At 38.8% G+C, this 25277-nt stretch overlaps 8 protein-coding genes across 14 annotated transcripts in view; 4 read left to right on the top strand and 4 right to left on the bottom strand.

Annotated features, from left to right (window-relative positions):
- The window catches only part of LOC117190333 (THO complex subunit 5-like), a 34959-nt gene extending 12852 nt beyond the window's left edge, over positions 1-22107 (bottom strand). The window contains exons 1-2 of the mRNA XM_033395411.1: positions 21986-22107; positions 21414-21926 (exon numbers count right to left, since the gene is read on the bottom strand). The gene's annotated coding sequence lies outside the window, so the exon portion shown is untranslated. The remainder of the gene's footprint in view (positions 1-21413; positions 21927-21985) is intronic.
- Positions 8639-9677, top strand: LOC117190350 (uncharacterized protein C6orf136 homolog). Its single transcript, XM_033395431.1, has one exon. It carries the CDS (start codon positions 8820-8822, stop codon positions 9591-9593), a length of 774 nt encoding a protein of 257 aa, XP_033251322.1. The 5' UTR covers positions 8639-8819; the 3' UTR covers positions 9594-9677.
- Positions 9607-11934, bottom strand: LOC117190329 (THO complex subunit 5-like). The gene is made up of 6 exons (XM_033395407.1): positions 11826-11934; positions 10972-11766; positions 10798-10910; positions 10646-10733; positions 10039-10569; positions 9607-9979 (listed from the first exon to the last, which is right to left on the bottom strand). Exons 2-6 carry the CDS (start codon positions 11110-11112, stop codon positions 9737-9739), a joined length of 1116 nt encoding a protein of 371 aa, XP_033251298.1. The 5' UTR covers positions 11113-11766; positions 11826-11934; the 3' UTR covers positions 9607-9736.
- LOC117190344 (uncharacterized protein C6orf136 homolog) lies at positions 13756-14776 on the top strand. Its single transcript, XM_033395424.1, has one exon. It carries the CDS (start codon positions 13912-13914, stop codon positions 14683-14685), a length of 774 nt encoding a protein of 257 aa, XP_033251315.1. The 5' UTR covers positions 13756-13911; the 3' UTR covers positions 14686-14776.
- Positions 14699-17178, bottom strand: LOC117190328 (THO complex subunit 5-like). Of its 2 annotated transcripts, none has more exons than XM_033395406.1 (6): positions 16910-17178; positions 16056-16850; positions 15882-15994; positions 15730-15817; positions 15123-15659; positions 14699-15063 (listed from the first exon to the last, which is right to left on the bottom strand). In XM_033395406.1, the coding sequence occupies exons 2-6, from the start codon at positions 16194-16196 to the stop codon at positions 14821-14823; spliced, it is 1122 nt and encodes a 373-aa protein (XP_033251297.1). In that variant the 5' UTR covers positions 16197-16850; positions 16910-17178; the 3' UTR covers positions 14699-14820. The 2 variants fall into 2 exon arrangements, with proteins under 2 accessions (XP_033251297.1, XP_033251295.1); XM_033395404.1 differs by having other exon boundaries at positions 15123-15653; positions 16910-17021.
- Positions 18818-19861, top strand: LOC117190347 (uncharacterized protein C6orf136 homolog). Its single transcript, XM_033395428.1, has one exon. The coding sequence runs from the start codon at positions 18997-18999 to the stop codon at positions 19768-19770; it is 774 nt and encodes a 257-aa protein (XP_033251319.1). The 5' UTR covers positions 18818-18996; the 3' UTR covers positions 19771-19861.
- The window catches only part of LOC117190320 (THO complex subunit 5-like), a 32813-nt gene continuing 27319 nt past the window's right edge, over positions 19784-25277 (bottom strand). For 3 of the 6 annotated variants that reach the window (XM_033395398.1, XM_033395393.1, XM_033395399.1), the window contains one exon: positions 24859-25223. In XM_033395398.1, the coding sequence (XP_033251289.1) occupies positions 24981-25223 (243 nt within the window). In that variant the 3' untranslated portion in view covers positions 24859-24980. Of the gene's footprint in view, positions 20149-20207; positions 20745-20814; positions 20903-20966; positions 21080-21140; positions 21372-24858; positions 25224-25277 lie in introns of those variants that run through there. The other 3 variants (XM_033395395.1, XM_033395400.1, XM_033395397.1) reach the window with 3 other exon arrangements.
- LOC117190346 (uncharacterized protein C6orf136 homolog) lies at positions 23893-24936 on the top strand. Its single transcript, XM_033395427.1, has one exon. The coding sequence runs from the start codon at positions 24072-24074 to the stop codon at positions 24843-24845; it is 774 nt and encodes a 257-aa protein (XP_033251318.1). The 5' UTR covers positions 23893-24071; the 3' UTR covers positions 24846-24936.

Below are 25277 nucleotides of genomic sequence, written 5' to 3'. Positions count from 1 at the left end.
TTAATTTAATTAAAAATAAGAATACAGACTCGTACCTAGTGAATGATATTCACAACATAGTTAACCAATCAGACATTCAGAAACTTGACATTCTATGGGTCCCTGGTCACAAGGGTGTGGCCATCAACGAAAAGACTGACATAGCAGCAAAGGCTGCTACAAGTGAGGGGTTTACAATAAATATAAAATACAGCTACAAGGAGGCTCAAAGAGAAATTAGGAACTTTTTAGTATACAAATGGAATGAGGACTACAGGACGAAGTATAGGACGAAGGGATCCAGCCTCATAGACATATTTCCAGATATACCCAGTAAACCCTGGCATTTTTCTCTTAAATGGAATGCTAAAAGCATCAAGACCATTAACAGACTTATGACGGGACACACATACGACAAAGTCTTCCTACACAGAATCAAAGCAATTGACTCAAATATCTGAGAAACGTGCAATGTAACTGAATATGCCGAACACCTGATCTTCGATTGCCAAAGATTTGCCGGGCTCAGAAGGAAATTCAAAATCTTTAAATATTATAACAATTTACATCAATTATTAATCAAAAAAGAGCCGCTACATCTGAGAGAGCTGGCAATCTTCATCAAAACTGCTGACTTAAACTTTTGACCGCTTTTTTCTTCATCATGTTATAAAGTAATTTCAGTTTATTTTCTAAAACAGTTAAGTAATTTTCCTCTTTTTTTTATATACCGACCTGTCAAACTCGCCAAACTACATCACCAGTATCTGATCAATGTGGCTACAGTGCTACGATCAAAATTCCGATCATCCTTGAGATGATTTAAAACCAAAAAAAAAACGAGGGGGAACGTTGTGATTTGAAAAATCTAGGTATTTCTGGTCGACATGAATTTTCTTTGGATCTATTTTTGTTAGGTATTACTCTACCACAACTGGGTGGCACGTTTTGGCACAAATAGTTCAACAGCTTTTCGACTGGTGCGACAATAATTTAGACTAGAGTGGTCTTGAAGTATAGTCGCATACGGGAAATATCACATAAAAATATGGATACTTATTTCCATTATCCAACTATGATTCTAACGACGTTGGATCACTGAAACTACAAAAAAATAGTGTAAACTGTCTCCGAGTTCAGAAAGTTCCGTTGAGATATCCCAAAAAAACTATCACATCACCTCACACTTTTATTGTACAAAATATTTATATTGATATACATATGACCATATGATTTTTCGATTCCAAATAAACTTGGTTACCACACGAGCACGTCTAAAAAAGATTAAAAACCCCACAATTTAAACGCTGAGTAAAACCAGATGAAGAATTTAAACGTGATATTTGAACGGCAGAGTGACGCTTAAAAGGAAGAAACATTTAACATATTACGGGAAATACAGTTACCAGAGTCCGGTAAATTCGTCAATGGTCCTTGTCAAAATGATGCGAAATTTTGGAATTTTATCAATGAGAAAGAGCAATTTGATAAGCTTGTGGGGCTCCAAAGAACAGGCGTGGGCTTCCACAATGCGATTATACTCTCCTTGCACAGGATCATATAACTACAATTGGCTAAAATGTGAAGGTAGTAGCGTAATGCAACCGAAACGAAGTTTTCACGAAAACAGTAATGTACAAACATCCGCCAAAGAGAAGGAAAATGTTCGAAAGCCTGAAGATCTGGAGCGAGCCTACGAAGTTCTGCGAACCACGCTTCCCAAACTCTTTGTTGAACCGCTGAACTATTCCATATACAGCCCAAACCTTATATTTCAGAACAATATTACCGGCAAGCACACAGTCGGTCTATACCGTTTGAGGTTCTTAAAATTACAAAGCATACCGACGATTACACCGTGCGCATAAGGTGGCACGTGAGGGGCATATCCGGCCTGAAGGTGATGTTCCAGTTCTGGAAATACAAGGTGTGGCAATTGAAGGAAGTACTGAAGGATCAGGAGGCATGGTACGATGGATTTTCCATATGCTACTTGGGAGAAAGCGGTCTAATAGAAAAACACGTTGTTGATAAAGTTATACCGGATGAGAGTCGAGAGTCTGTTGAAAATGCCTCTGCAATCACCCTGCCAACCGAGTCCCTGGCAGCGACAGTATCTCAGAAACTAAGCTGTCAATAAAACTGTAGCTAGATTTAAATGTTACTTATTTATTGCATTATTGCAATTATGCATTACATAATAAACAGCAACTGTGAAGATGTTTAGTAACTGCTTTTGATTTTTTTTTACAAAACCATATTCTTATATTTGTTTTTAGGTCCTTATTGTTTGAATGCGTGTACGGAACCCTTTTTTATGTATTTATATGGACGCAATCGGCATCGTTTTGCAAATGCACTTATATAAGGCTTTTCCTTGGTGTATTCTATAGTCGTCTGCATTGAGCCTTCTGTCTCCAGAAAGATGTCAAAACTATAAATAGTTCGGAAAAGCTGAGCGTACAGAATACGATAATTTGCTTCCAGCTGTTGGGGTTGCAATGAGTTGGTCCAGTACTCCATCATCTACCAAATGGTATCAAAATAAGCTTATATATAACGCATGGAAGTCTGAACAAACTAACCTTGATAGCTGCATTATTCTGCGATGTACGGCGACCGTTCCAATGCACACTCAATATCCAGAGTGGCATTTCCAATGGATAATTACTCGGTATTCGAATGAAACACTCCATTTTGGCAGAGCCACGAACAATCACAGCACGATAGGAATTGTATGTTATGCCCTTATCATCCGGAGAAATGTTTAGTACGTCTGAATTTTGGGCTAGGAATTCCTCGAGAGTGATCGCCGTCCACTGCACTAGTCTGCAAGACAAAGCCGCAGGATAGACATTTTCTTTTAGTGCATACAAATCGATGTCCTTGTTAGTCAGACCACGTATTTGCTGACTTAGATTTAACCAAGAGTTCCAGCGCCGTGTAATGCGAGCTATGGTCTCCCGCATGCTTTTATTCAAGTTCAGCTCATGCTTATACAACATCGAGCTGTGGACTGTTGGTATAGAGCATATACTTTGTAACCAACAGTATGCTTTTCCAAAGTCCTTAGACTCCAGATATTGTATACATTCCTCTGGTGTCAGATCCTTATTCTGTAACTAACGCAAATATATAATTTTATGATTCATACATATATATAGGAAAATTATAGCTTGTTGCTTGTCTTACATCGTATTGAATACCGGGTATAAGTATTTCATTACCCAAATCGTTTGCAAACAAATGCCGAAGGAGATGCTGAACGAAATTAGTATCCCTAAAAACATGAAAATGTTTTAAAATATAGTTGCTGCTAAAGCAATTCACTCGCTAAAACTTACCCTTGATGGTTTGTATTATTGGAAATGCTCAATTGAGGCCATGCTGTCGCACATTTAATTTGTTCGAAATAGCGAATAATCAACAGTTGAATCGAGCCAGCAGAGCCAAGCTAGAGACCGTTCGAACGTTAAGGTATTTTTCTATAGTCGTATGTTTTGGTTTAATCTTACCGTGATGCGAATGTGCAGAGGATGAGGACTTAATTCTTTGTTCAAAGGATTTTCCTCAGGCTTTCCCGACAATTCAATGTCCCTTTCAGAGTAGTCGCGCCTTGCTTTTGGGTTTTGCTTTAGGTTTGTCAACTCCTGCATCTGAGCTTCACTTTCATATCCTACCACTTCAACATTGAATGATGGCTCATCGCTCGCACGTTGAAGGCATTGCAGTTTGATGAATAATATATAAAGAGGCTTGGGCAGATATTTGACCACAGCACTAAGCTTCCATTCAACATCAAGAGAAAGCTGCAGTGCATCATGCAGCGGTTTCGTAGCACTCTTTAGGGTGCGTAGAGCTGGCGCGAATGAAACGTACCTATTATGTTGTTTAAGATTCTCTTGTTGCAGCTCCTTTTTGGAGTTCTTCAATGAGCTTTTCTGTTCATCCAGGTCTTTCCTTAAACGCAGTTCACAATCTAAGCGCTGCAAATGCTTGTAGTGCTCCGATTCTGGTTTCACTTTACTATCTTCAATTCCCGGCAATTTGGTAAAATACTCAGTGTCTGAGAGCAGGACCAACTTGGAGTCACGACTCTGGAATTTCTCGCAACGCACGATGTCCTTTTTCAAGTGGCTCACTTCGTACAGAAGATTTTGCAATTGCAACCGACTTATGTCCACTTTACATTTTTCCAAGTGTAAGTTATCCCGTCCAGACTTTATTTTCTGTTTAACTTCTCGATTTGCATGCTTTAATGCAACAAATTTCAATGCCGCCGCAGTTCGCAATGTGTCTGAGTTCTGCCCCTGCATACAAAAATAAGGAAAATAAGGAACCAACGACTTTGCAGCTTGTTAAAACTTACGCTCTTTTTTACTTTTAATATTTCCCCGATGATATCTTCCAGCTGCTGAAACTGCGTATTTAAAATAGCCTCCACTTCACTTAATAATATATTAATTCGGAAGCTAAACAAAAGTGTGCCGCGGATTTATTGTTAAAATATAATGTCCGACCATCAGAAATATACCCAAATATACCATAGATATACCGACGAATTCAAGTTCTATTGTACTATTCCCCGTTTTTGATATTCCGTCGAATATTACTAGCTAGGTAGATCTCTCAGTCCTGCCCACATAATTTTATCCAATAAATTAATCAATTTTCTACTTGACTGGTTTGTTTTAAATACTTGACTTATTTTCTTGCTACGGCGATTGCTGTTTTTTTTTTCCAACAACAATATAGCGTCTCGTTATGATGAAAAAACGAATTTAGCCCACTTAAGCCCCCTCTATTTAAATAGTTCACCTTCTTCAGGTAAATGGCAGAAAATATTAAGGATTGTAAATTGTTCTTGTAGATTCAGGCCATCTTTTATCTGAAATTAAAAATAACAACGCTAACTTTCACCTGAACTGCGCTTAAATGATTAAAATTTCATTTTTTTCGGCCCCTTGGCTTATAATAGGTTAATTGTTCTCCGTAAAGGATTCGAAACAATATTTTCGATTTTGATATTCCGTCGAATATTACTAGCTATTAATTTAATTAAAAATAAGAATACAGACTCGTACCTAGTGAATGATATTCACAACATAGTTAACCAATCAGACATTCAGAAACTTGACATTCTATGGGTCCCTGGTCACAAGGGTGTGGCCATCAACGAAAAGACTGACATAGCAGCAAAGGCTGCTACAAGTGAGGGGTTTACAATAAATATAAAATACAGCTACAAGGAGGCTCGAAGAGAAATTAGGAACTTTTTAGTATACAAATGGAATGAGGACTACAGGACGAAGTGTAGGACGAAGGGATCCAGCCTCATAGACATATTTCCAGACATACCCAGTAAACGCTGGCATTTTTCTCTTAAATGGAATGCTAAAAGCATCAAGACCATTAACAGACCTATGACGGGACACACATACGACAAAGTCTTCCTACACAGAATCAAAGCAATTGACTCAAATATCTGAGAAACGTGCAATGTAACTGAATATGCCGAACACCTGATCTTCGATTGCCAAAGATTTGCCGGGCTCAGAAGGAAATTCAAAATCTTTAAATATTATAACAATTTACATCAATTATTAATCAAAAAAGAGCCGCTACATCTCAGAGAGCTGGCAATCTTCATCAAAACTGCTGACTTAAACTTTTGACCGCTTTTTTCTTCATCATGTTATAAAGTAATTTCAGTTTATTTTCTAAAACAGTTAAGTAATTTTCCTCTTTTTTTTATATACCGACCTGTCAAACTCGCCAAACTACATCACCAGTATCTGATCAATGTGGCTACAGTGCTACGATCAAAATTCCGATCATCCTTGAGATGATTTAAAACCAAAAAAAAAAACGAGGGGGAACGTTGTGATTTGAAAAATTGTAACGGTTGCGGTTGGACAATACCGATGCAAAATAGGTTATCGCTATGGTGCTCGGATATCGCATGCAATAACCTTGGGCCAATTATCGCTGCAGGGCATAGTATAGTTGGGGTGGGTGCAAGCAAGCTCGAGGTAGGGAACAGCTGAGCTGAGCTGCCGTAAGTGCTGTGCAGCGCATCGCAACGGAGCTTTCGAAGCCGAGCTTTAAGATCGGTAAGCTCTTATTTAAGCAGTGCAAAAGCACCAGAACGTTCTCTTTCGAAAATTTGAATCTGTGCAGCCGGTGGCTATCTCCGCGTCGGTAGCAAATATATAACTAAATCGACCACGTGTAAGCCCAAAAGAAAAGAAAAGTAACCCAAATAAGTGCCACAAAGACAAACCGAAAAGAAATAAAACGGAACGGGGAAAATCCCACACGGTGGGCGCGCCGAAAAAATCGGTCGAAAATTAATAATCGTGCGCCGAGAAAACTGGCAAGAAACTACCCTGGCGAAAAGTGCATAGTTGCCTCGCCTCGCCAGCAAGTGTTGTTCTTGTTGCAAACCCGTGCGTCCTGCAGCTCTGCCAGGAGAACCCAACGCTCGTGTCTCCGTGGAAAAGTCCGAAAAACTGGGCCCTGGCCCCGAGCGGTAGCCACCCGGCTCTCCCCAAAGTTCTGCCCCACCCACACCCAACTCCCCCCCTTGACGGGAGTACTCTTCGGAGTCGACCTTGGTGTGGGGCGGAGATTTTTTGTCCCTTTTGGAGTCGTTGAAGCATCCACCTGCCCGGCGACATAACCTCCACCGGCCATCACCCTGGCGCCATATCTAACGTATGCGCATAGAGGGCATAGAGGGCATAGAGATCACCCCCCCTATGCGCCGCTAACTCGCTGTCTGCGACGGCCTAGAAGACGCCGCCACGGATCCGGACCCAGATTTCGTAGCATAGTGTAGTTTTAATTGTAATTTTTTTTGGTTCCTTCTGAGCACTTATATGACTATGTAACTTTCCTTAACTCTGCGTCACAGTCCTACCTCGATAGGCGGGAATGTGAAAGTTCTCAAAGCGGAATTTATTTTTTCGGGTTGGGGACCGAAAAACTTAATCATAAAGTAACAGACTACAAAAAAAAAAAAAAAAAAACAAAAACAAAAAACCTTTTTCATACCCCCCTATTTACCAATCCCCTCCGCCCTGGGCACACATTAACATGGTTTCCACAGCTCCACAACGAAAGGCGCCTTTCAGCGAGGGACCACTGTATTAAAGCCGTAAGTGACCCAATTTCAATTTTCTCCTTTGCGCCTGTCTTCGTCAAAACCTAAAACGCATGAGCAGCGGCCAGCCGCTGCTGATAAGAGAGCGCAACGCTTGCGTTCCACACGCTCGAAGCTTTTCGGTCTCTTCGGTGCCATTCTGCTAAGCTTGCCTTGCTCACATTCCCTGCATTCTTTTAATGCATGGAAACGTAGCCAAGCTATACTCTAACCAACATAGAAAAAAACATCTCCTCAACCCAGAAAAAATAAATAAATAAATTTATAATGTTTAATTAAATTTCGTTTTGGCTCACCATTGCTGGTCGCTGGTATGACCCCCGCTGCTTTTAAAATTTTTTTTGATTTTTATTTTTTTTCCTTTATACATACCTAATTTACTTATTTCGAATATCCTATATTATATTCCTATCTTTTCTATTTATACTCCACCGTTTATATATACCTATATCTATAAATTTTTTTTTTCTCCTTAGGGATTAAGCCTCCTATTTTTTTTTCATTCCACTAAAATTTTTCTTAGTTGCCTGCTGATTGTAGTTTAATACTTGTGTTATTTTTGGAAGTGAAACTTGGTTTGCTAGATTTTGATTGAAGCAACATGTCTATGATGAAGTACAATGAAATATATTGAATGTTATTAGCAATGAACATGGAGTAGACTTATAATTTCCAAGGGACAGGGTGACGTAATGGGGTAGGGTAAGAATTTTAGGGATTTCCAGAACCTTCGCACCACTGGAAATCATGGAAGGGTGGGTATAGAATCGTGTGGGTCGACTTCCATCGCAAGACCTCACGCCCGCGAGAGTTTGGAACACGCCGACGAAAGCCACTAGTACTTTTCGGGTAAGCCCTATGATTGTGCCATTTAATGTCCGTTATGCTCGGAATAGGCATAGTGTTGTTTTCGGAGTTCGCTCCCGGTAGAGTCACGGGATTCTAAAAAATTTAAAGTTTATGTAGTAGGAGTCGAGACGCGGTCAAACGAACCCCCCCCAAGTTACCGAATGAGCACGGAACCAAAGAATCCCCCCGGCCGTGACCTCGACATCCCCTCCAATCCATCCCCTACTCACGGATAGAAATATATCGTGGAAACGTTGTTTACAAAATCTAGGTATTTCTGGTCGACATGAATTTTCTTTGGATCTATTTTTGTTAGGTATTACTCTACCACAACTGGGTGGCACGTTTTGGCACAAATAGTTCAACAGCTTTTCGACTGGTGCGACAATAATTTAGACTAGAGTGGTCTTGAAGTATAGTCGCATACGGGAAATATCACATAAAAATATGGATACTTATTTCCATTATCCAACTATGATTCTAACGACGTTGGATCACTGAAACTACAAAAAAATAGTGTAAACTGTCTCCGAGTTCAGAAAGTTCCGTTGAGATATCCCAAAAAAACTATCACATCACCTCACACTTTTATTGTACAAAATATTTATATTGATATACATATGACCATATGATTTTTCGATTCCAAATAAACTTGGTTACCACACGAGCACGTCTAAAAAAGATTAAAAACCCCACAATTTAAACGCTGAGTAAAACCAGATGAAGAATTTAAACGTGATATTTGAACGGCAGAGTGACGCTTAAAAGGAAGAAACATTTAACATATTACGGGAAATACAGTTACCAGAGTCCGGTAAATTCGTCAATGGTCCTTGTCAAAATGATGCGAAATTTTGGAATTTTATCAATGAGAAAGAGCAATTTGATAAGCTTGTGGGGCTCCAAAGAACAGGCGTGGGCTTCCACAATGCGATTATACTCTCCTTGCACAGGATCATATAACTACAATTGGCTAAAATGTGAAGGTAGTAGCGTAATGCAACCGAAACGAAGTTTTCACGAAAACAGTAATGTACAAACATCCGCCAAAGAGAAGGAAAATGTTCGAAAGCCTGAAGATCTGGAGCGAGCCTACGAAGTTCTGCGAACCACGCTTCCCAAACTCTTTGTTGAACCGCTGAACTATTCCGTATACAGCCCAAACCTTATATTTCAGAACAATATTACCGGCAAGCACACAGTCGGTCTATACCACTTTGTTAAGCAAATTGCCATTCTTCGAACTGTGGGTCACCTAAAGTACGCCTACGTTAAGTTTGAGGTTCTTAAAATTACAAAGCATACCGACGATTACACCGTGCGCATAAGGTGGCGCGTGAGGGGCATATCCGGCCTGAAGGTGATGTTCCAGTTCTGGAAATACAAGGTGTGGCAATTGAAGGAAGTACTGAAGGATCAGGAGGCATGGTACGATGGATTTTCCATATGCTACTTGGGAGAAAGCGGTCTAATAGAAAAACACGTTGTTGATAAAGTTATACCGGATGAGAGTCGAGAGTCTGTTGAAAATGCCTCTGCAATCACCCTGCCAACCGAGTCCCTGGCAGCGACAGCATCTCAGAAACTAAGCTGTCAATAAAACTGTAGCTAGATTTAAATGTTACTTATTTATTGCATTATTGCAATTATGCATTACATAATAAACAGCAACTGTGAAGATGTTAAGTAACTGCTTTTGATTTTTTTTTACAAAACCATATTCTTATATTTGTTTTTAGGTCCTTATTGTTTGAATGCCTGTACGGAACCCTTTTTTATGTATTTATATGGACGCAATCGGCATCGTTTTGCAAATGCACTTATATAAGGCTTTTCCTTGGTGTATTCTATAGTCGTCTGCATTGAGCCTTCTGTCTCCAGAAAGATGTCAAAACTATAAATAGTTCGGAAAAGCTGAGCGTACAGAATACGATAATTTGCTTCCAGCTGTTGGGGTTGCAATGAGTTGGTCCAGTACTCCATCATCTACAAAATGGTATCAAAATAAGCTTATATATAACGCATGGAAGTCTGAACAAACTAACCTTGATAGCTGCATTATTCTGCGATGTACGGCGACCGTTCCAATGCACACTCAATATCCAGAGTGGCATTTCCAATGGATAATTACTCGGTATTCGAATGAAACATTCCATTTTGGCAGAGCCACGAACAATCACAGCACGATAGGAATTGTATGTTATGCCCTTATCATCCGGAGAAATGTTTAGTACGTCTGAATTTTGGGCTAGGAATTCCTCGAGAGTGATCGCCGTCCACTGCACTAGGCTGCAAGACAAAGCCGCAGGATAGACATTTTCTTTTAGTGCATACAAATCGATGTCCTTGTTAGTCAGACCACGTATTTGCTGACTTAGATTTAACCAAGAGTTCCAGCGCCGTGTAATGCGAGCTATGGTCTCCCGCATGCTTTTATTCAAGTTCAGCTCATGCTTATACAACATCGAGCTGTGGACTGTTGGTATAGAGCATATACTTTGTAACCAACAGTATGCTTTTCCAAAGTCCTTAGACTCCAGATATTGTATACATTCCTCTGGTGTCAGATCCTTATTCTGTAACTAACGCAAATATATAATTTTATGATTCATACATATATATAGGAAAATTATAGCTTGTTGCTTGTCTTACATCGTATTGAATACCGGGTATAAGTATTTCATTACCCAAATCGTTTGCAAACAAATGCCGAAGGAGATGCTGAACGAAATTAGTATCCCTAAAAACATGAAAATGTTTTAAAATATAGTTGCTGCTAAAGCAATTCACTCGCTAAAACTTACCCTTGATGGTTTGTATTATTGGAAATGCTCAATTGAGGCCATGCTGTCGCACATTTAATTTGTTCGAAATAGCGAATAATCAACACCAGTTGAATCGAGCCAGCAGAGCCAAGCTAGAGACCGTTCGAACGTTAAGGTATTTTTCTATAGTCGTATGTTTTGGTTTAATCTTACCGTGATGCGAATGTGCAGAGGATGAGGACTTAATTCTTTGTTCAAAGGATTTTCCTCAGGCTTTCCCGACAATTCAATGTCCCTTTCAGAGTAGTCGCGCCTTGCTTTTGGGTTTTGCTTTAGGTTTGTCAACTCCTGCATCTGAGCTTCACTTTCATATCCTACCACTTCAACATTGAATGATGGCTCATCGCTCGCACGTTGAAGGCATTGCAGTTTGATGAATAATATATAAAGAGGCTTGGGCAGATATTTGACCACAGCACTAAGCTTCCATTCAACATCAAGAGAAAGCTGCAGTGCATCATGCAGCGGTTTCGTAGCACTCTTTAGGGTGCGTAGAGCTGGCGCGAATGAAACGTACCTACTATGTTGTTTAAGATTCTCTTGTTGCAGCTCCTTTTTGGAGTTCTTCAATGAGCTTTTCTGTTCATCCAGGTCTTTCCTTAAACGCAGTTCACAATCTAAGCGCTGCAAATGCTTGTAGTGCTCCGATTCTGGTTTCACTTTACTATCTTCAATTCCCGGCAATTTGGTAAAATACTCAGTGTCTGAGAGCAGGACCAACTTGGAGTCACGACTCTGGAATTTCTCGCAACGCACGATGTCCTTTTTCAAGTGTCTCACTTCGTACAGAAGATTTTGCAATTGCAACCGACTTATGTCCACTTTACATTTTTCCAAGTGTAAGTTATCCCGTCCAGACTTTATTTTCTGTTTAACTTCTCGATTTGCATGCTTTAATGCAACAAATTTCAATGCCGCCGCAGTTCGCAATGTGTCTGAGTTCTGCCCCTGCATACAAAAATAAGGAAAATAAGGAACCAACGACTTTGCAGCTTGTTAACACTTACGCTCTTTTTTACTTTTAATATTTCCCCGATGATATCTTCCAGCTGCTGAAACTGCGTATTTAAAATAGCCTTCACTTCACTTAATAATATATTTATTCGGAAGCTAAACAAAAGTGTGCCGCGGATTTATTGTTAAAATATAATGTCCGACCATCAGAAATAAACCCAAATATACCATAGATATACCGACGAATTAAAGATCTAATGTACTATTCCCCGTTTTTGATATTCCGTCGAATATTATTAGCTAGGTAGATCTCTCAGTCCTGCCCACATAATTTTATCCAATAAATTAATCATTTTTCTACTTGACTGGTTTGTTTTAAATACTTGACTTATTTTCTTGCTACGGCGATTGCTGTTTTTTTTTCCAACAACAATATAGCGTCTCGTTATGATGAAAAAACGAATTTAGCCCACTTAAGCCCCCTCTATTTAAATAGTTCACCTTCTTCAGGTAAATGGCAGAAAATATTAACGATTGTAAATTCTTCTTGTAGATTCAGGCCATCTTTCATCTGAAATTAAAAATAACAACGCTAACTTTCACCTGAACTGCGCTAAAATGATTAAAATTTCATTTTTTTCGGCCCCTTGGCTTATAATAGGTTAATTGTTCTCCGTAAAGGATTCGAAACAATATTTTCGATTTTGATATTCAGTCGAATATTACTAGCTATTAATTTAATTAAAAATAAGAATACAGACTCGTACCTAGTGAATGATATTCACAACATAGTTAACCAATCAGACATTCAGAAACTTGACATTCTATGGGTCCCTGGTCACAAGGGTGTGGCCATCAACGAAAAGACTGACATAGCAGCAAAGGCTGCTACAAGTGAGGGGTTTACAATAAATATAAAATACAGCTACAAGGAGGCTCAAAGAGAAATTAGGAACTTTTTAGTATACAAATGGAATGAGGACTACAGGACGAAGTGTAGGACGAAGGGATCCAGCCTCATAGACATATTTCCAGACATACCCAGTAAACCCTGGCATTTTTCTCTTAAATGGAATGCTAAAAGCATCAAGACCATTAACAGACCTATGACGGGACACACATACGACAAAGTCTTCCTACACAGAATCAAAGCAATTGACTCAAATATCTGAGAAACGTGCAATGTAACTGAATATGCCGAACACCTGATCTTCGATTGCCAAAGATTTGCCGGGCTCAGAAGGAAATTCAAAATCTTTAAATATTATAACAATTTACATCAATTATTAATCAAAAAAGAGCCGCTACATCTCAGAGAGCTGGCAATCTTCATCAAAACTGCTGACTTAAACTTTTGACCGCTTTTTTCTTCATCATGTTATAAAGTAATTTCAGTTTGTTTTCTAAAACAGTTAAGTAATTTTCCTCTTTTTTTTATATACCGACCTGTCAAACTCGCCAAACTACATCACCAGTATCTGATCAATGTGGCTACAGTGCTACGATCAAAATTCCGATCATCCTTGAGATGATTTAAAACAAAAAAAAAAAAACGAGGGGGAACGTTGTGATTTGAAAAATCTAGGTATTTCTGGTCGACATGAATTTTCTTTGGATCTTTTTTTGTTAGGTATTACTCTACCACAGCTGGGTGGCACGTTTTGGCACAAATAGTTCAACAGCTTTTCGACTGGTGCGACAATAATTTAGACTAGAGTGGTCTTGAGTATAGTCGCATACGGGAAATATCACATAAAAATATGGATACTTATTTCCATTATCCAACTATGATTCTAACGACGTTGGATCACTGAAACTACAAAAAAATAGTGTAAACTGTCTCCGAGTTCAGAAAGTTCCGTTGAGATATCCCAAAAAAACTATCACATCACCTCACACTTTTATTGTACAAAATATTTATATTGATATACATATGACCATATGATTTTTCGATTCCAAATAAACTTGGTTACCACACGAGCACGTCTAAAAAAGATTAAAAACCCCACAATTTAAACGCTGAGTAAAACCAGATGAAGAATTTAAACGTGATATTTGAACGGCAGAGTGACGCTTAAAAGGAAGAAACATTTAACATATTACGGGAAATACAGTTACCAGAGTCCGGTAAATTCGTCAATGGTCCTTGTCAAAATGATGCGAAATTTTGGAATTTTATCAATGAGAAAGAGCAATTTGATAAGCTTGTGGGGCTCCAAAGAACAGGCGTGGGCTTCCACAATGCGATTATACTCTCCTTGCACAGGATCATATAACTACAATTGGCTAAAATGTGAAGGTAGTAGCGTAATGCAACCGAAACGAAGTTTTCACGAAAACAGTAATGTACAAACATCCGCCAAAGAGAAGGAAAATGTTCGAAAGCCTGAAGATCTGGAGCGAGCCTACGAAGTTCTGCGAACCACGCTTCCCAAACTCTTTGTTGAACCGCTGAACTATTCCATATACAGCCCAAACCTTATATTTCAGAACAATATTACCGGCAAGCACACAGTCGGTCTATACCACTTTGTTAAGCAAATTGCCATTCTTCGAACTGTGGGTCACCTAAAGTACGCCTACGTTAAGTTTGAGGTTCTTAAAATTACAAAGCATACCGACGATTACACCGTGCGCATAAGGTGGCACGTGAGGGGCATATCCGGCCTGAAGGTGATGTTCCAGTTCTGGAAATACAAGGTGTGGCAATTGAAGGAAGTACTGAAGGATCAGGAGGCATGGTACGATGGATTTTCCATATGCTACTTGGGAGAAAGCGGTCTAATAGAAAAACACGTTGTTGATAAAGTTATACCGGATGAGAGTCGAGAGTCTGTTGAAAATGCCTCTGCAATCACCCTGCCAACCGAGTCCCTGGCAGCGACAGCATCTCAGAAACTAAGCTGTCAATAAAACTGTAGCTAGATTTAAATGTTACTTATTTATTGCATTATTGCAATTATGCATTACATAATAAACAGCAACTGTGAAGATGTTTAGTAACTGCTTTTGATTTTTTTTTACAAAACCATATTCTTATATTTGTTTTTAGGTCCTTATTGTTTGAATGCGTGTACGGAACCCTTTTTTATGCAATCGCAATCGGCATCGTTTTGCAAATGCACTTATATAAGGCTTTTCCTTGGTGTATTCTATAGTCGTCTGCATTGAGCCTTCTGTCTCCAGAAAGATGTCAAAACTATAAATAGTTCGGAAAAGCTGAGCGTACAGAATACGATAATTTGCTTCCAGCTGTTGGGGTTGCAATGAGTTGGTCCAGTACTCCATCATCTACAAAATGGTATCAAAATAAGCTTATATATAACGCATGGAAGTCTGAACAAACTAACCTTGATAGCTGCATTATTCTGCGATGTACGGCGACCGTTCCAATGCACACTCAATATCCAGAGTGGCATTTCCAATGGATAATTACTCGGTATTCGAATGAAACATTCCATTTTGGCAGAGCCACGAACAATCACAGCACGATAGGAATTGTATGTTATGCCCTTATCATCCGGAGAAATGTTTAGTACGTCTGAATTTTGGGCTAGGAATTCCTCGAGAGTGATCGCCGTCCACTGCACTAGGCTGCAAGACAAAGCCGCAGGATAGACATTTTCTTTTAGTGCATACAAATCGATGTCCTTGTTAGTCAGACCACGTATTTGCTGACTTAGATTTAACCAAGAGTTCCAGCGCCGTGTAATGCGAGCTATGGTCTCCCGCATGCTTTTATTCAAGTTCAGCTCATGCTTATACAACATCGAGCTGTGGACTGTTGGTATAGAGCATATACTTTGTAACCAACAGTATGCTTTTCCAAAGTCCTTAGACTCCAGATATTGTATACATTCCTCTGGTGTCAGATCCTTATTCTGTAACTAACGCAAATATATAATTTTATGATTCATACATATATATAGGAAAATTATAGCTTGTTGCTTGTCTTACATCGTATTGAATACCGGGTATAAGTATTTCATTACCCAAATCGTTTGCAAACAAATGCCGAAGGAGATGCTGAACGAAATTAGTATCCCTAAAAACATGAAAATGTTTTAAAATATAGTTGCTGCTAAAGCAATTCACTCGCTAAAACTTACCCTTGATGGTTTGTATTATTGGAAATGCTCAATTGAGGCCATGCTGTCGCACATTTAATTTGTTCGAAATAGCGAATAATCAACACCAGTTGAATCGAGCCAGCAGAGCCAAGCTAGAGACCGTTCGAACGTTAAGGTATTTTTCTATAGTCGTATGTTTTGGTTTAATCTTACCGTGATGCGAATGTGCAGAGGATGAGGACTTAATTCTTTGTTCAAAGGATTTTCCTCAGGCTTTCCCGACAATTCAATGTCCCTTTCAGAGTAGTCGCGCCTTGCTTTTGGGTTTTGCTTTAGGTTTGTCAACTCCTGCATCTGAGCTTCACTTTCATATCCTACCACTTCAACATTGAATGATGGCTCATCGCTCGCACGTTGAAGGCATTGCAGTTTGATGAATAATATATAAAGAGGCTTGGGCAGATATTTGACCACAGCACTAAGCTTCCATTCAACATCAAGAGAAAGCTGCAGTGCATCATGCAGCGGTTTCGTAGCACTCTTTAGGGTGCGTAGAGCTGGCGCGAATGAAACGTACCTACTATGTTGTTTAAGATTCTCTTGTTGCAGCTCCTTTTTGGAGTTCTTCAATGAGCTTTTCTGTTCATCCAGGTCTTTCCTTAAACGCAGTTCACAATCTAAGCGCTGCAAATGCTTGTAGTGCTCCGATTCTGGTTTCACTTTACTATCTTCAATTCCCGGCAATTTGGTAAAATACTCAGTGTCTGAGAGCAGGACCAACTTGGAGTCACGACTCTGGAATTTCTCGCAACGCACGATGTCCTTTTTCAAGTGTCTCACTTCGTACAGAAGATTTTGCAATTGCAACCGACTTATGTCCACTTTACATTTTTCCAAGTGTAAGTTATCCCGTCCAGACTTTATTTTCTGTTTAACTTCTCGATTTGCATGCTTTAATGCAACAAATTTCAATGCCGCCGCAGTTCGCAATGTGTCTGAGTTCTGCCCCTGCATACAAAAATAAGGAAAATAAGGAACCAACGACTTTGCAGCTTGTTAACACTTACGCTCTTTTTTACTTTTAATATTTCCCCGATGATATCTTCCAGCTGCTGAAACTGCGTATTTAAAATAGCCTTCACTTCACTTAATAATATATTTATTCGGAAGCTAAACAAAAGTGTGCCGCGGATTTATTGTTAAAATATAATGTCCGACCATCAGAAATAAACCCAAATATACCATAGATATACCGACGAATTAAAGATCTAATGTACTATTCCCCGTTTTTGATATTCCGTCGAATATTATTAGCTAGGTAGATCTCTCAGTCCTGCCCACATAATTTTATCCAATAAATTAATCATTTTTCTACTTGACTGGTTTGTTTTAAATACTTGACTTATTTTCTTGCTACGGCGATTGCTGTTTTTTTTTCCAACAACAATATAGCGTCTCGTTATGATGAAAAAACGAATTTAGCCCACTTAAGCCCCCTCTATTTAAATAGTTCACCTTCTTCAGGTAAATGGCAGAAAATATTAACGATTGTAAATTCTTCTTGTAGATTCAGGCCATCTTTCATCTGAAATTAAAAATAACAACGCTAACTTTCACCTGAACTGCGCTAAAATGATTAAAATTTCATTTTTTTCGGCCCCTTGGCTTATAATAGGTTAATTGTTCTCCGTAAAGGATTCGAAACAATATTTTCGATTTTGATATTCAGTCGAATATTACTAGCTATTAATTTAATTAAAAATAAGAATACAGACTCGTACCTAGTGAATGATATTCACAACATAGTTAACCAATCAGACATTCAGAAACTTGACATTCTATGGGTCCCTGGTCACAAGGGTGTGGCCATCAACGAAAAGACTGACATAGCAGCAAAGGCTGCTACAAGTGAGGGGTTTACAATAAATATAAAATACAGCTACAAGGAGGCTCAAAGAGAAATTAGGAACTTTTTAGTATACAAATGGAATGAGGACTACAGGACGAAGTGTAGGACGAAGGGATCCAGCCTCATAGACATATTTCCAGACATACCCAGTAAACCCTGGCATTTTTCTCTTAAATGGAATGCTAAAAGCATCAAGACCATTAACAGACCTATGACGGGACACACATACGACAAAGTCTTCCTACACAGAATCAAAGCAATTGACTCAAATATCTGAGAAACGTGCAATGTAACTGAATATGCCGAACACCTGATCTTCGATTGCCAAAGATTTGCCGGGCTCAGAAGGAAATTCAAAATCTTTAAATATTATAACAATTTACATCAATTATTAATCAAAAAAGAGCCGCTACATCTCAGAGAGCTGGCAATCTTCATCAAAACTGCTGACTTAAACTTTTGACCGCTTTTTTCTTCATCATGTTATAAAGTAATTTCAGTTTGTTTTCTAAAACAGTTAAGTAATTTTCCTCTTTTTTTTATATACCGACCTGTCAAACTCGCCAAACTACATCACCAGTATCTGATCAATGTGGCTACAGTGCTACGATCAAAATTCCGATCATCCTTGAGATGATTTAAAACAAAAAAAAAAAAAACGAGGGGGAACGTTGTGATTTGAAAAATCTAGGTATTTCTGGTCGACATGAATTTTCTTTGGATCTTTTTTTGTTAGGTATTACTCTACCACAGCTGGGTGGCACGTTTTGGCACAAATAGTTCAACAGCTTTTCGACTGGTGCGACAATAATTTAGACTAGAGTGGTCTTGAGTATAGTCGCATACGGGAAATATCACATAAAAATATGGATACTTATTTCCATTATCCAACTATGATTCTAACGACGTTGGATCACTGAAACTACAAAAAAATAGTGTAAACTGTCTCCGAGTTCAGAAAGTTCCGTTGAGATATCCCAAAAAAACTATCACATCACCTCACACTTTTATTGTACAAAATATTTATATTGATATACATATGACCATATGATTTTTCGATTCCAAATAAACTTGGTTACCACACGAGCACGTCTAAAAAAGATTAAAAACCCCACAATTTAAACGCTGAGTAAAACCAGATGAAGAATTTAAACGTGATATTTGAACGGCAGAGTGACGCTTAAAAGGAAGAAACATTTAACATATTACGGGAAATACAGTTACCAGAGTCCGGTAAATTCGTCAATGGTCCTTGTCAAAATGATGCGAAATTTTGGAATTTTATCAATGAGAAAGAGCAATTTGATAAGCTTGTGGGGCTCCAAAGAACAGGCGTGGGCTTCCACAATGCGATTATACTCTCCTTGCACAGGATCATATAACTACAATTGGCTAAAATGTGAAGGTAGTAGCGTAATGCAACCGAAACGAAGTTTTCACGAAAACAGTAATGTACAAACATCCGCCAAAGAGAAGGAAAATGTTCGAAAGCCTGAAGATCTGGAGCGAGCCTACGAAGTTCTGCGAACCACGCTTCCCAAACTCTTTGTTGAACCGCTGAACTATTCCATATACAGCCCAAACCTTATATTTCAGAACAATATTACCGGCAAGCACACAGTCGGTCTATACCACTTTGTTAAGCAAATTGCCATTCTTCGAACTGTGGGTCACCTAAAGTACGCCTACGTTAAGTTTGAGGTTCTTAAAATTACAAAGCATACCGACGATTACACCGTGCGCATAAGGTGGCACGTGAGGGGCATATCCGGCCTGAAGGTGATGTTCCAGTTCTGGAAATACAAGGTGTGGCAATTGAAGGAAGTACTGAAGGATCAGGAGGCATGGTACGATGGATTTTCCATATGCTACTTGGGAGAAAGCGGTCTAATAGAAAAACACGTTGTTGATAAAGTTATACCGGATGAGAGTCGAGAGTCTGTTGAAAATGCCTCTGCAATCACCCTGCCAACCGAGTCCCTGGCAGCGACAGCATCTCAGAAACTAAGCTGTCAATAAAACTGTAGCTAGATTTAAATGTTACTTATTTATTGCATTATTGCAATTATGCATTACATAATAAACAGCAACTGTGAAGATGTTTAGTAACTGCTTTTGATTTTTTTTTACAAAACCATATTCTTATATTTGTTTTTAGGTCCTTATTGTTTGAATGCGTGTACGGAACCCTTTTTTATGCAATCGCAATCGGCATCGTTTTGCAAATGCACTTATATAAGGCTTTTCCTTGGTGTATTCTATAGTCGTCTGCATTGAGCCTTCTGTCTCCAGAAAGATGTCAAAACTATAAATAGTTCGGAAAAGCTGAGCGTACAGAATACGATAATTTGCTTCCAGCTGTTGGGGTTGCAATGAGTTGGTCCAGTACTCCATCATCTACAAAATGGTATCAAAATAAGCTTATATATAACGCATGGAAGTCTGAACAAACTAACCTTGATAGCTGCATTATTCTGCGATGTACGGCGACCGTTCCAATGCACACTCAATATCCAGAGTGGCATTTCCAATGGATAATTACTCGGTATTCGAATGAAACATTCCATTTTGGCAGAGCCACGAACAATCACAGCACGATAGGAATTGTATGTTATGCCCTTATCATCCGGAGAAATGTTTAGTACGTCTGAATTTTGGGCTAGGAATTCCTCGAGAGTGATCGCCGTCCACTGCACTAGGCTGCAAGACAAAGCCGCAGGATAGACATTTTCTTTTAGTGCATACAAATCGATGTCCTTGTTAGTCAGACCACGTATTTGCTGACTTAGATTTAACCAAGAGTTCCAGCGCCGTGTAATGCGAGCTATGGTCTCCCGCATGCTTTTATTCAAGTTCAGCTCATGCTTATACAACATCGAGCTGTGGACTGTTGGTATAGAGCATATACTTTGTAACCAACAGTATGCTTTTCCAAAGTCCTTAGACTCCAGATATTGTATACATTCCTCTGGTGTCAGATCCTTATTCTGTAACTAACGCAAATATATAATTTTATGATTCATACATATATATAGGAAAATTATAGCTTGTTGCTTGTCTTACATCGTATTGAATACCGGGTATAAGTATTTCATTACCCAAATCGTTTGCAAACAAATGCCGAAGGAGATGCTGAACGAAATTAGTATCCCTAAAAACATGAAAATGTTTTAAAATATAGTTGCTGCTAAAGCAATTCACTCGCTAAAACTTACCCTTGATGGTTTGTATTATTGGAAATGCTCAATTGAGGCCATGCTGTCGCACATTTAATTTGTTCGAAATAGCGAATAATCAACACCAGTTGAATCGAGCCAGCAGAGCCAAGCTAGAGACCGTTCGAACGTTAAGGTATTTTTCTATAGTCGTATGTTTTGGTTTAATCTTACCGTGATGCGAATGTGCAGAGGATGAGGACTTAATTCTTTGTTCAAAGGATTTTCCTCAGGCTTTCCCGACAATTCAATGTCCCTTTCAGAGTAGTCGCGCCTTGCTTTTGGGTTTTGCTTTAGGTTTGTCAACTCCTGCATCTGAGCTTCACTTTCATATCCTACCACTTCAACATTGAATGATGGCTCATCGCTCGCACGTTGAAGGCATTGCAGTTTGATGAATAATATATAAAGAGGCTTGGGCAGCACAGCACTAAGCTTCCATTCAACATCAAGAGAAAGCTGCAGTGCATCATGCAGCGGTTTCGTAGCACTCTTTAGGGTGCGTAGAGCTGGCGCGAATGAAACGTACCTACTATGTTGTTTAAGATTCTCTTGTTGCAGCTCCTTTTTGGAGTTCTTCAATGAGCTTTTCTGTTCATCCAGGTCTTTCCTTAAACGCAGTTCACAATCTAAGCGCTGCAAATGCTTGTAGTGCTCCGATTCTGGTTTCACTTTACTATCTTCAATTCCCGGCAATTTGGTAAAATACTCAGTGTCTGAGAGCAGGACCAACTTGGAGTCACGACTCTGGAATTTCTCGCAACGCACGATGTCCTTTTTCAAGTGTCTCACTTCGTACAGAAGATTTTGCAATTGCAACCGACTTATGTCCACTTTACATTTTTCCAAGTGTAAGTTATCCCGTCCAGACTTTATTTTCTGTTTAACTTCTCGATTTGCATGCTTTAATGCAACAAATTTCAATGCCGCCGCAGTTCGCAATGTGTCTGAGTTCTGCCCCTGCATACAAAAATAAGGAAAATAAGGAACCAACGACTTTGCAGCTTGTTAACACTTACGCTCTTTTTTACTTTTAATATTTCCCCGATGATATCTTCCAGCTGCTGAAACTGCGTATTTAAAATAGCCTTCACTTCACTTAATAATATATTTATTCGGAAGCTAAACAAAAGTGTGCCGCGGATTTATTGTTAAAATATAATGTCCGACCATCAGAAATAAACCCAAATATACCATAGATATACCGACGAATTAAAGATCTAATGTACTATTCCCCGTTTTTGATATTCCGTCGAATATTATTAGCTAGGTAGATCTCTCAGTCCTGCCCACATAATTTTATCCAATAAATTAATCATTTTTCTACTTGACTGGTTTGTTTTAAATACTTGACTTATTTTCTTGCTACGGCGATTGCTGTTTTTTTTTCCAACAACAATATAGCGTCTCGTTATGATGAAAAAACGAATTTAGCCCACTTAAGCCCCCTCTATTTAAATAGTTCACCTTCTTCAGGTAAATGGCAGAAAATATTAACGATTGTAAATTCTTCTTGTAGATTCAGGCCATCTTTCATCTGAAATTAAAAATAACAACGCTAACTTTCACCTGAACTGCGCTAAAATGATTAAAATTTCATTTTTTTCGGCCCCTTGGCTTATAATAGGTTAATTGTTCTCCGTAAAGGATTCGAAACAATATTTTCGATTTTGATATTCAGTCGAATATTACTAGCTATTAATTTAATTAAAAATAAGAATACAGACTCGTACCTAGTGAATGATATTCACAACATAGTTAACCAATCAGACATTCAGAAACTTGACATTCTATGGGTCCCTGGTCACAAGGGTGTGGCCATCAACGAAAAGACTGACATAGCAGCAAAGGCTGCTACAAGTGAGGGGTTTACAATAAATATAAAATACAGCTACAAGGAGGCTCAAAGAGAAATTAGGAACTTTTTAGTATACAAATGGAATGAGGACTACAGGACGAAGTGTAGGACGAAGGGATCCAGCCTCATAGACATATTTCCAGACATACCCAGTAAACCCTGGCATTTTTCTCTTAAATGGAATGCTAAAAGCATCAAGACCATTAACAGACCTATGACGGGACACACATACGACAAAGTCTTCCTACACAGAATCAAAGCAATTGACTCAAATATCTGAGAAACGTGCAATGTAACTGAATATGCCGAACACCTGATCTTCGATTGCCAAAGATTTGCCGGGCTCAGAAGGAAATTCAAAATCTTTAAATATTATAACAATTTACATCAATTATTAATCAAAAAAGAGCCGCTACATCTCAGAGAGCTGGCAATCTTCATCAAAACTGCTGACTTAAACTTTTGACCGCTTTTTTCTTCATCATGTTATAAAGTAATTTCAGTTTGTTTTCTAAAACAGTTAAGTAATTTTCCTCTTTTTTTTATATACCGACCTGTCAAACTCGCCAAACTACATCACCAGTATCTGATCAATGTGGCTACAGTGCTACGATCAAAATTCCGATCATCCTTGAGATGATTTAAAACAAAAAAAAAAAAACGAGGGGGAACGTTGTGATTTGAAAAATCTAGGTATTTCTGGTCGACATGAATTTTCTTTGGATCTTTTTTTGTTAGGTATTACTCTACCACAGCTGGGTGGCACGTTTTGGCACAAATAGTTCAACAGCTTTTCGACTGGTGCGACAATAATTTAGACTAGAGTGGTCTTGAGTATAGTCGCATACGGGAAATATCACATAAAAATATGGATACTTATTTCCATTATCCAACTATGATTCTAACGACGTTGGATCACTGAAACTACAAAAAAATAGTGTAAACTGTCTCCGAGTTCAGAAAGTTCCGTTGAGATATCCCAAAAAAACTATCACATCACCTCACACTTTTATTGTACAAAATATTTATATTGATATACATATGACCATATGATTTTTCGATTCCAAATAAACTTGGTTACCACACGAGCACGTCTAAAAAAGATTAAAAACCCCACAATTTAAACGCTGAGTAAAACCAGATGAAGAATTTAAACGTGATATTTGAACGGCAGAGTGACGCTTAAAAGGAAGAAACATTTAACATATTACGGGAAATACAGTTACCAGAGTCCGGTAAATTCGTCAATGGTCCTTGTCAAAATGATGCGAAATTTTGGAATTTTATCAATGAGAAAGAGCAATTTGATAAGCTTGTGGGGCTCCAAAGAACAGGCGTGGGCTTCCACAATGCGATTATACTCTCCTTGCACAGGATCATATAACTACAATTGGCTAAAATGTGAAGGTAGTAGCGTAATGCAACCGAAACGAAGTTTTCACGAAAACAGTAATGTACAAACATCCGCCAAAGAGAAGGAAAATGTTCGAAAGCCTGAAGATCTGGAGCGAGCCTACGAAGTTCTGCGAACCACGCTTCCCAAACTCTTTGTTGAACCGCTGAACTATTCCATATACAGCCCAAACCTTATATTTCAGAACAATATTACCGGCAAGCACACAGTCGGTCTATACCACTTTGTTAAGCAAATTGCCATTCTTCGAACTGTGGGTCACCTAAAGTACGCCTACGTTAAGTTTGAGGTTCTTAAAATTACAAAGCATACCGACGATTACACCGTGCGCATAAGGTGGCACGTGAGGGGCATATCCGGCCTGAAGGTGATGTTCCAGTTCTGGAAATACAAGGTGTGGCAATTGAAGGAAGTACTGAAGGATCAGGAGGCATGGTACGATGGATTTTCCATATGCTACTTGGGAGAAAGCGGTCTAATAGAAAAACACGTTGTTGATAAAGTTATACCGGATGAGAGTCGAGAGTCTGTTGAAAATGCCTCTGCAATCACCCTGCCAACCGAGTCCCTGGCAGCGACAGCATCTCAGAAACTAAGCTGTCAATAAAACTGTAGCTAGATTTAAATGTTACTTATTTATTGCATTATTGCAATTATGCATTACATAATAAACAGCAACTGTGAAGATGTTTAGTAACTGCTTTTGATTTTTTTTTACAAAACCATATTCTTATATTTGTTTTTAGGTCCTTATTGTTTGAATGCGTGTACGGAACCCTTTTTTATGCAATCGCAATCGGCATCGTTTTGCAAATGCACTTATATAAGGCTTTTCCTTGGTGTATTCTATAGTCGTCTGCATTGAGCCTTCTGTCTCCAGAAAGATGTCAAAACTATAAATAGTTCGGAAAAGCTGAGCGTACAGAATACGATAATTTGCTTCCAGCTGTTGGGGTTGCAATGAGTTGGTCCAGTACTCCATCATCTACAAAATGGTATCAAAATAAGCTTATATATAACGCATGGAAGTCTGAACAAA

This window comes from Drosophila miranda (assembly GCF_003369915.1).
Source record: "Drosophila miranda strain MSH22 chromosome Y unlocalized genomic scaffold, D.miranda_PacBio2.1 Contig_Y1_pilon, whole genome shotgun sequence".
NCBI lineage: Eukaryota > Metazoa > Arthropoda > Insecta > Diptera > Drosophilidae > Drosophila > Drosophila miranda.
The sequence above is the reverse complement of the archived record's forward strand: the minus strand, read 5'-3'. Positions and strand labels throughout refer to the sequence as shown.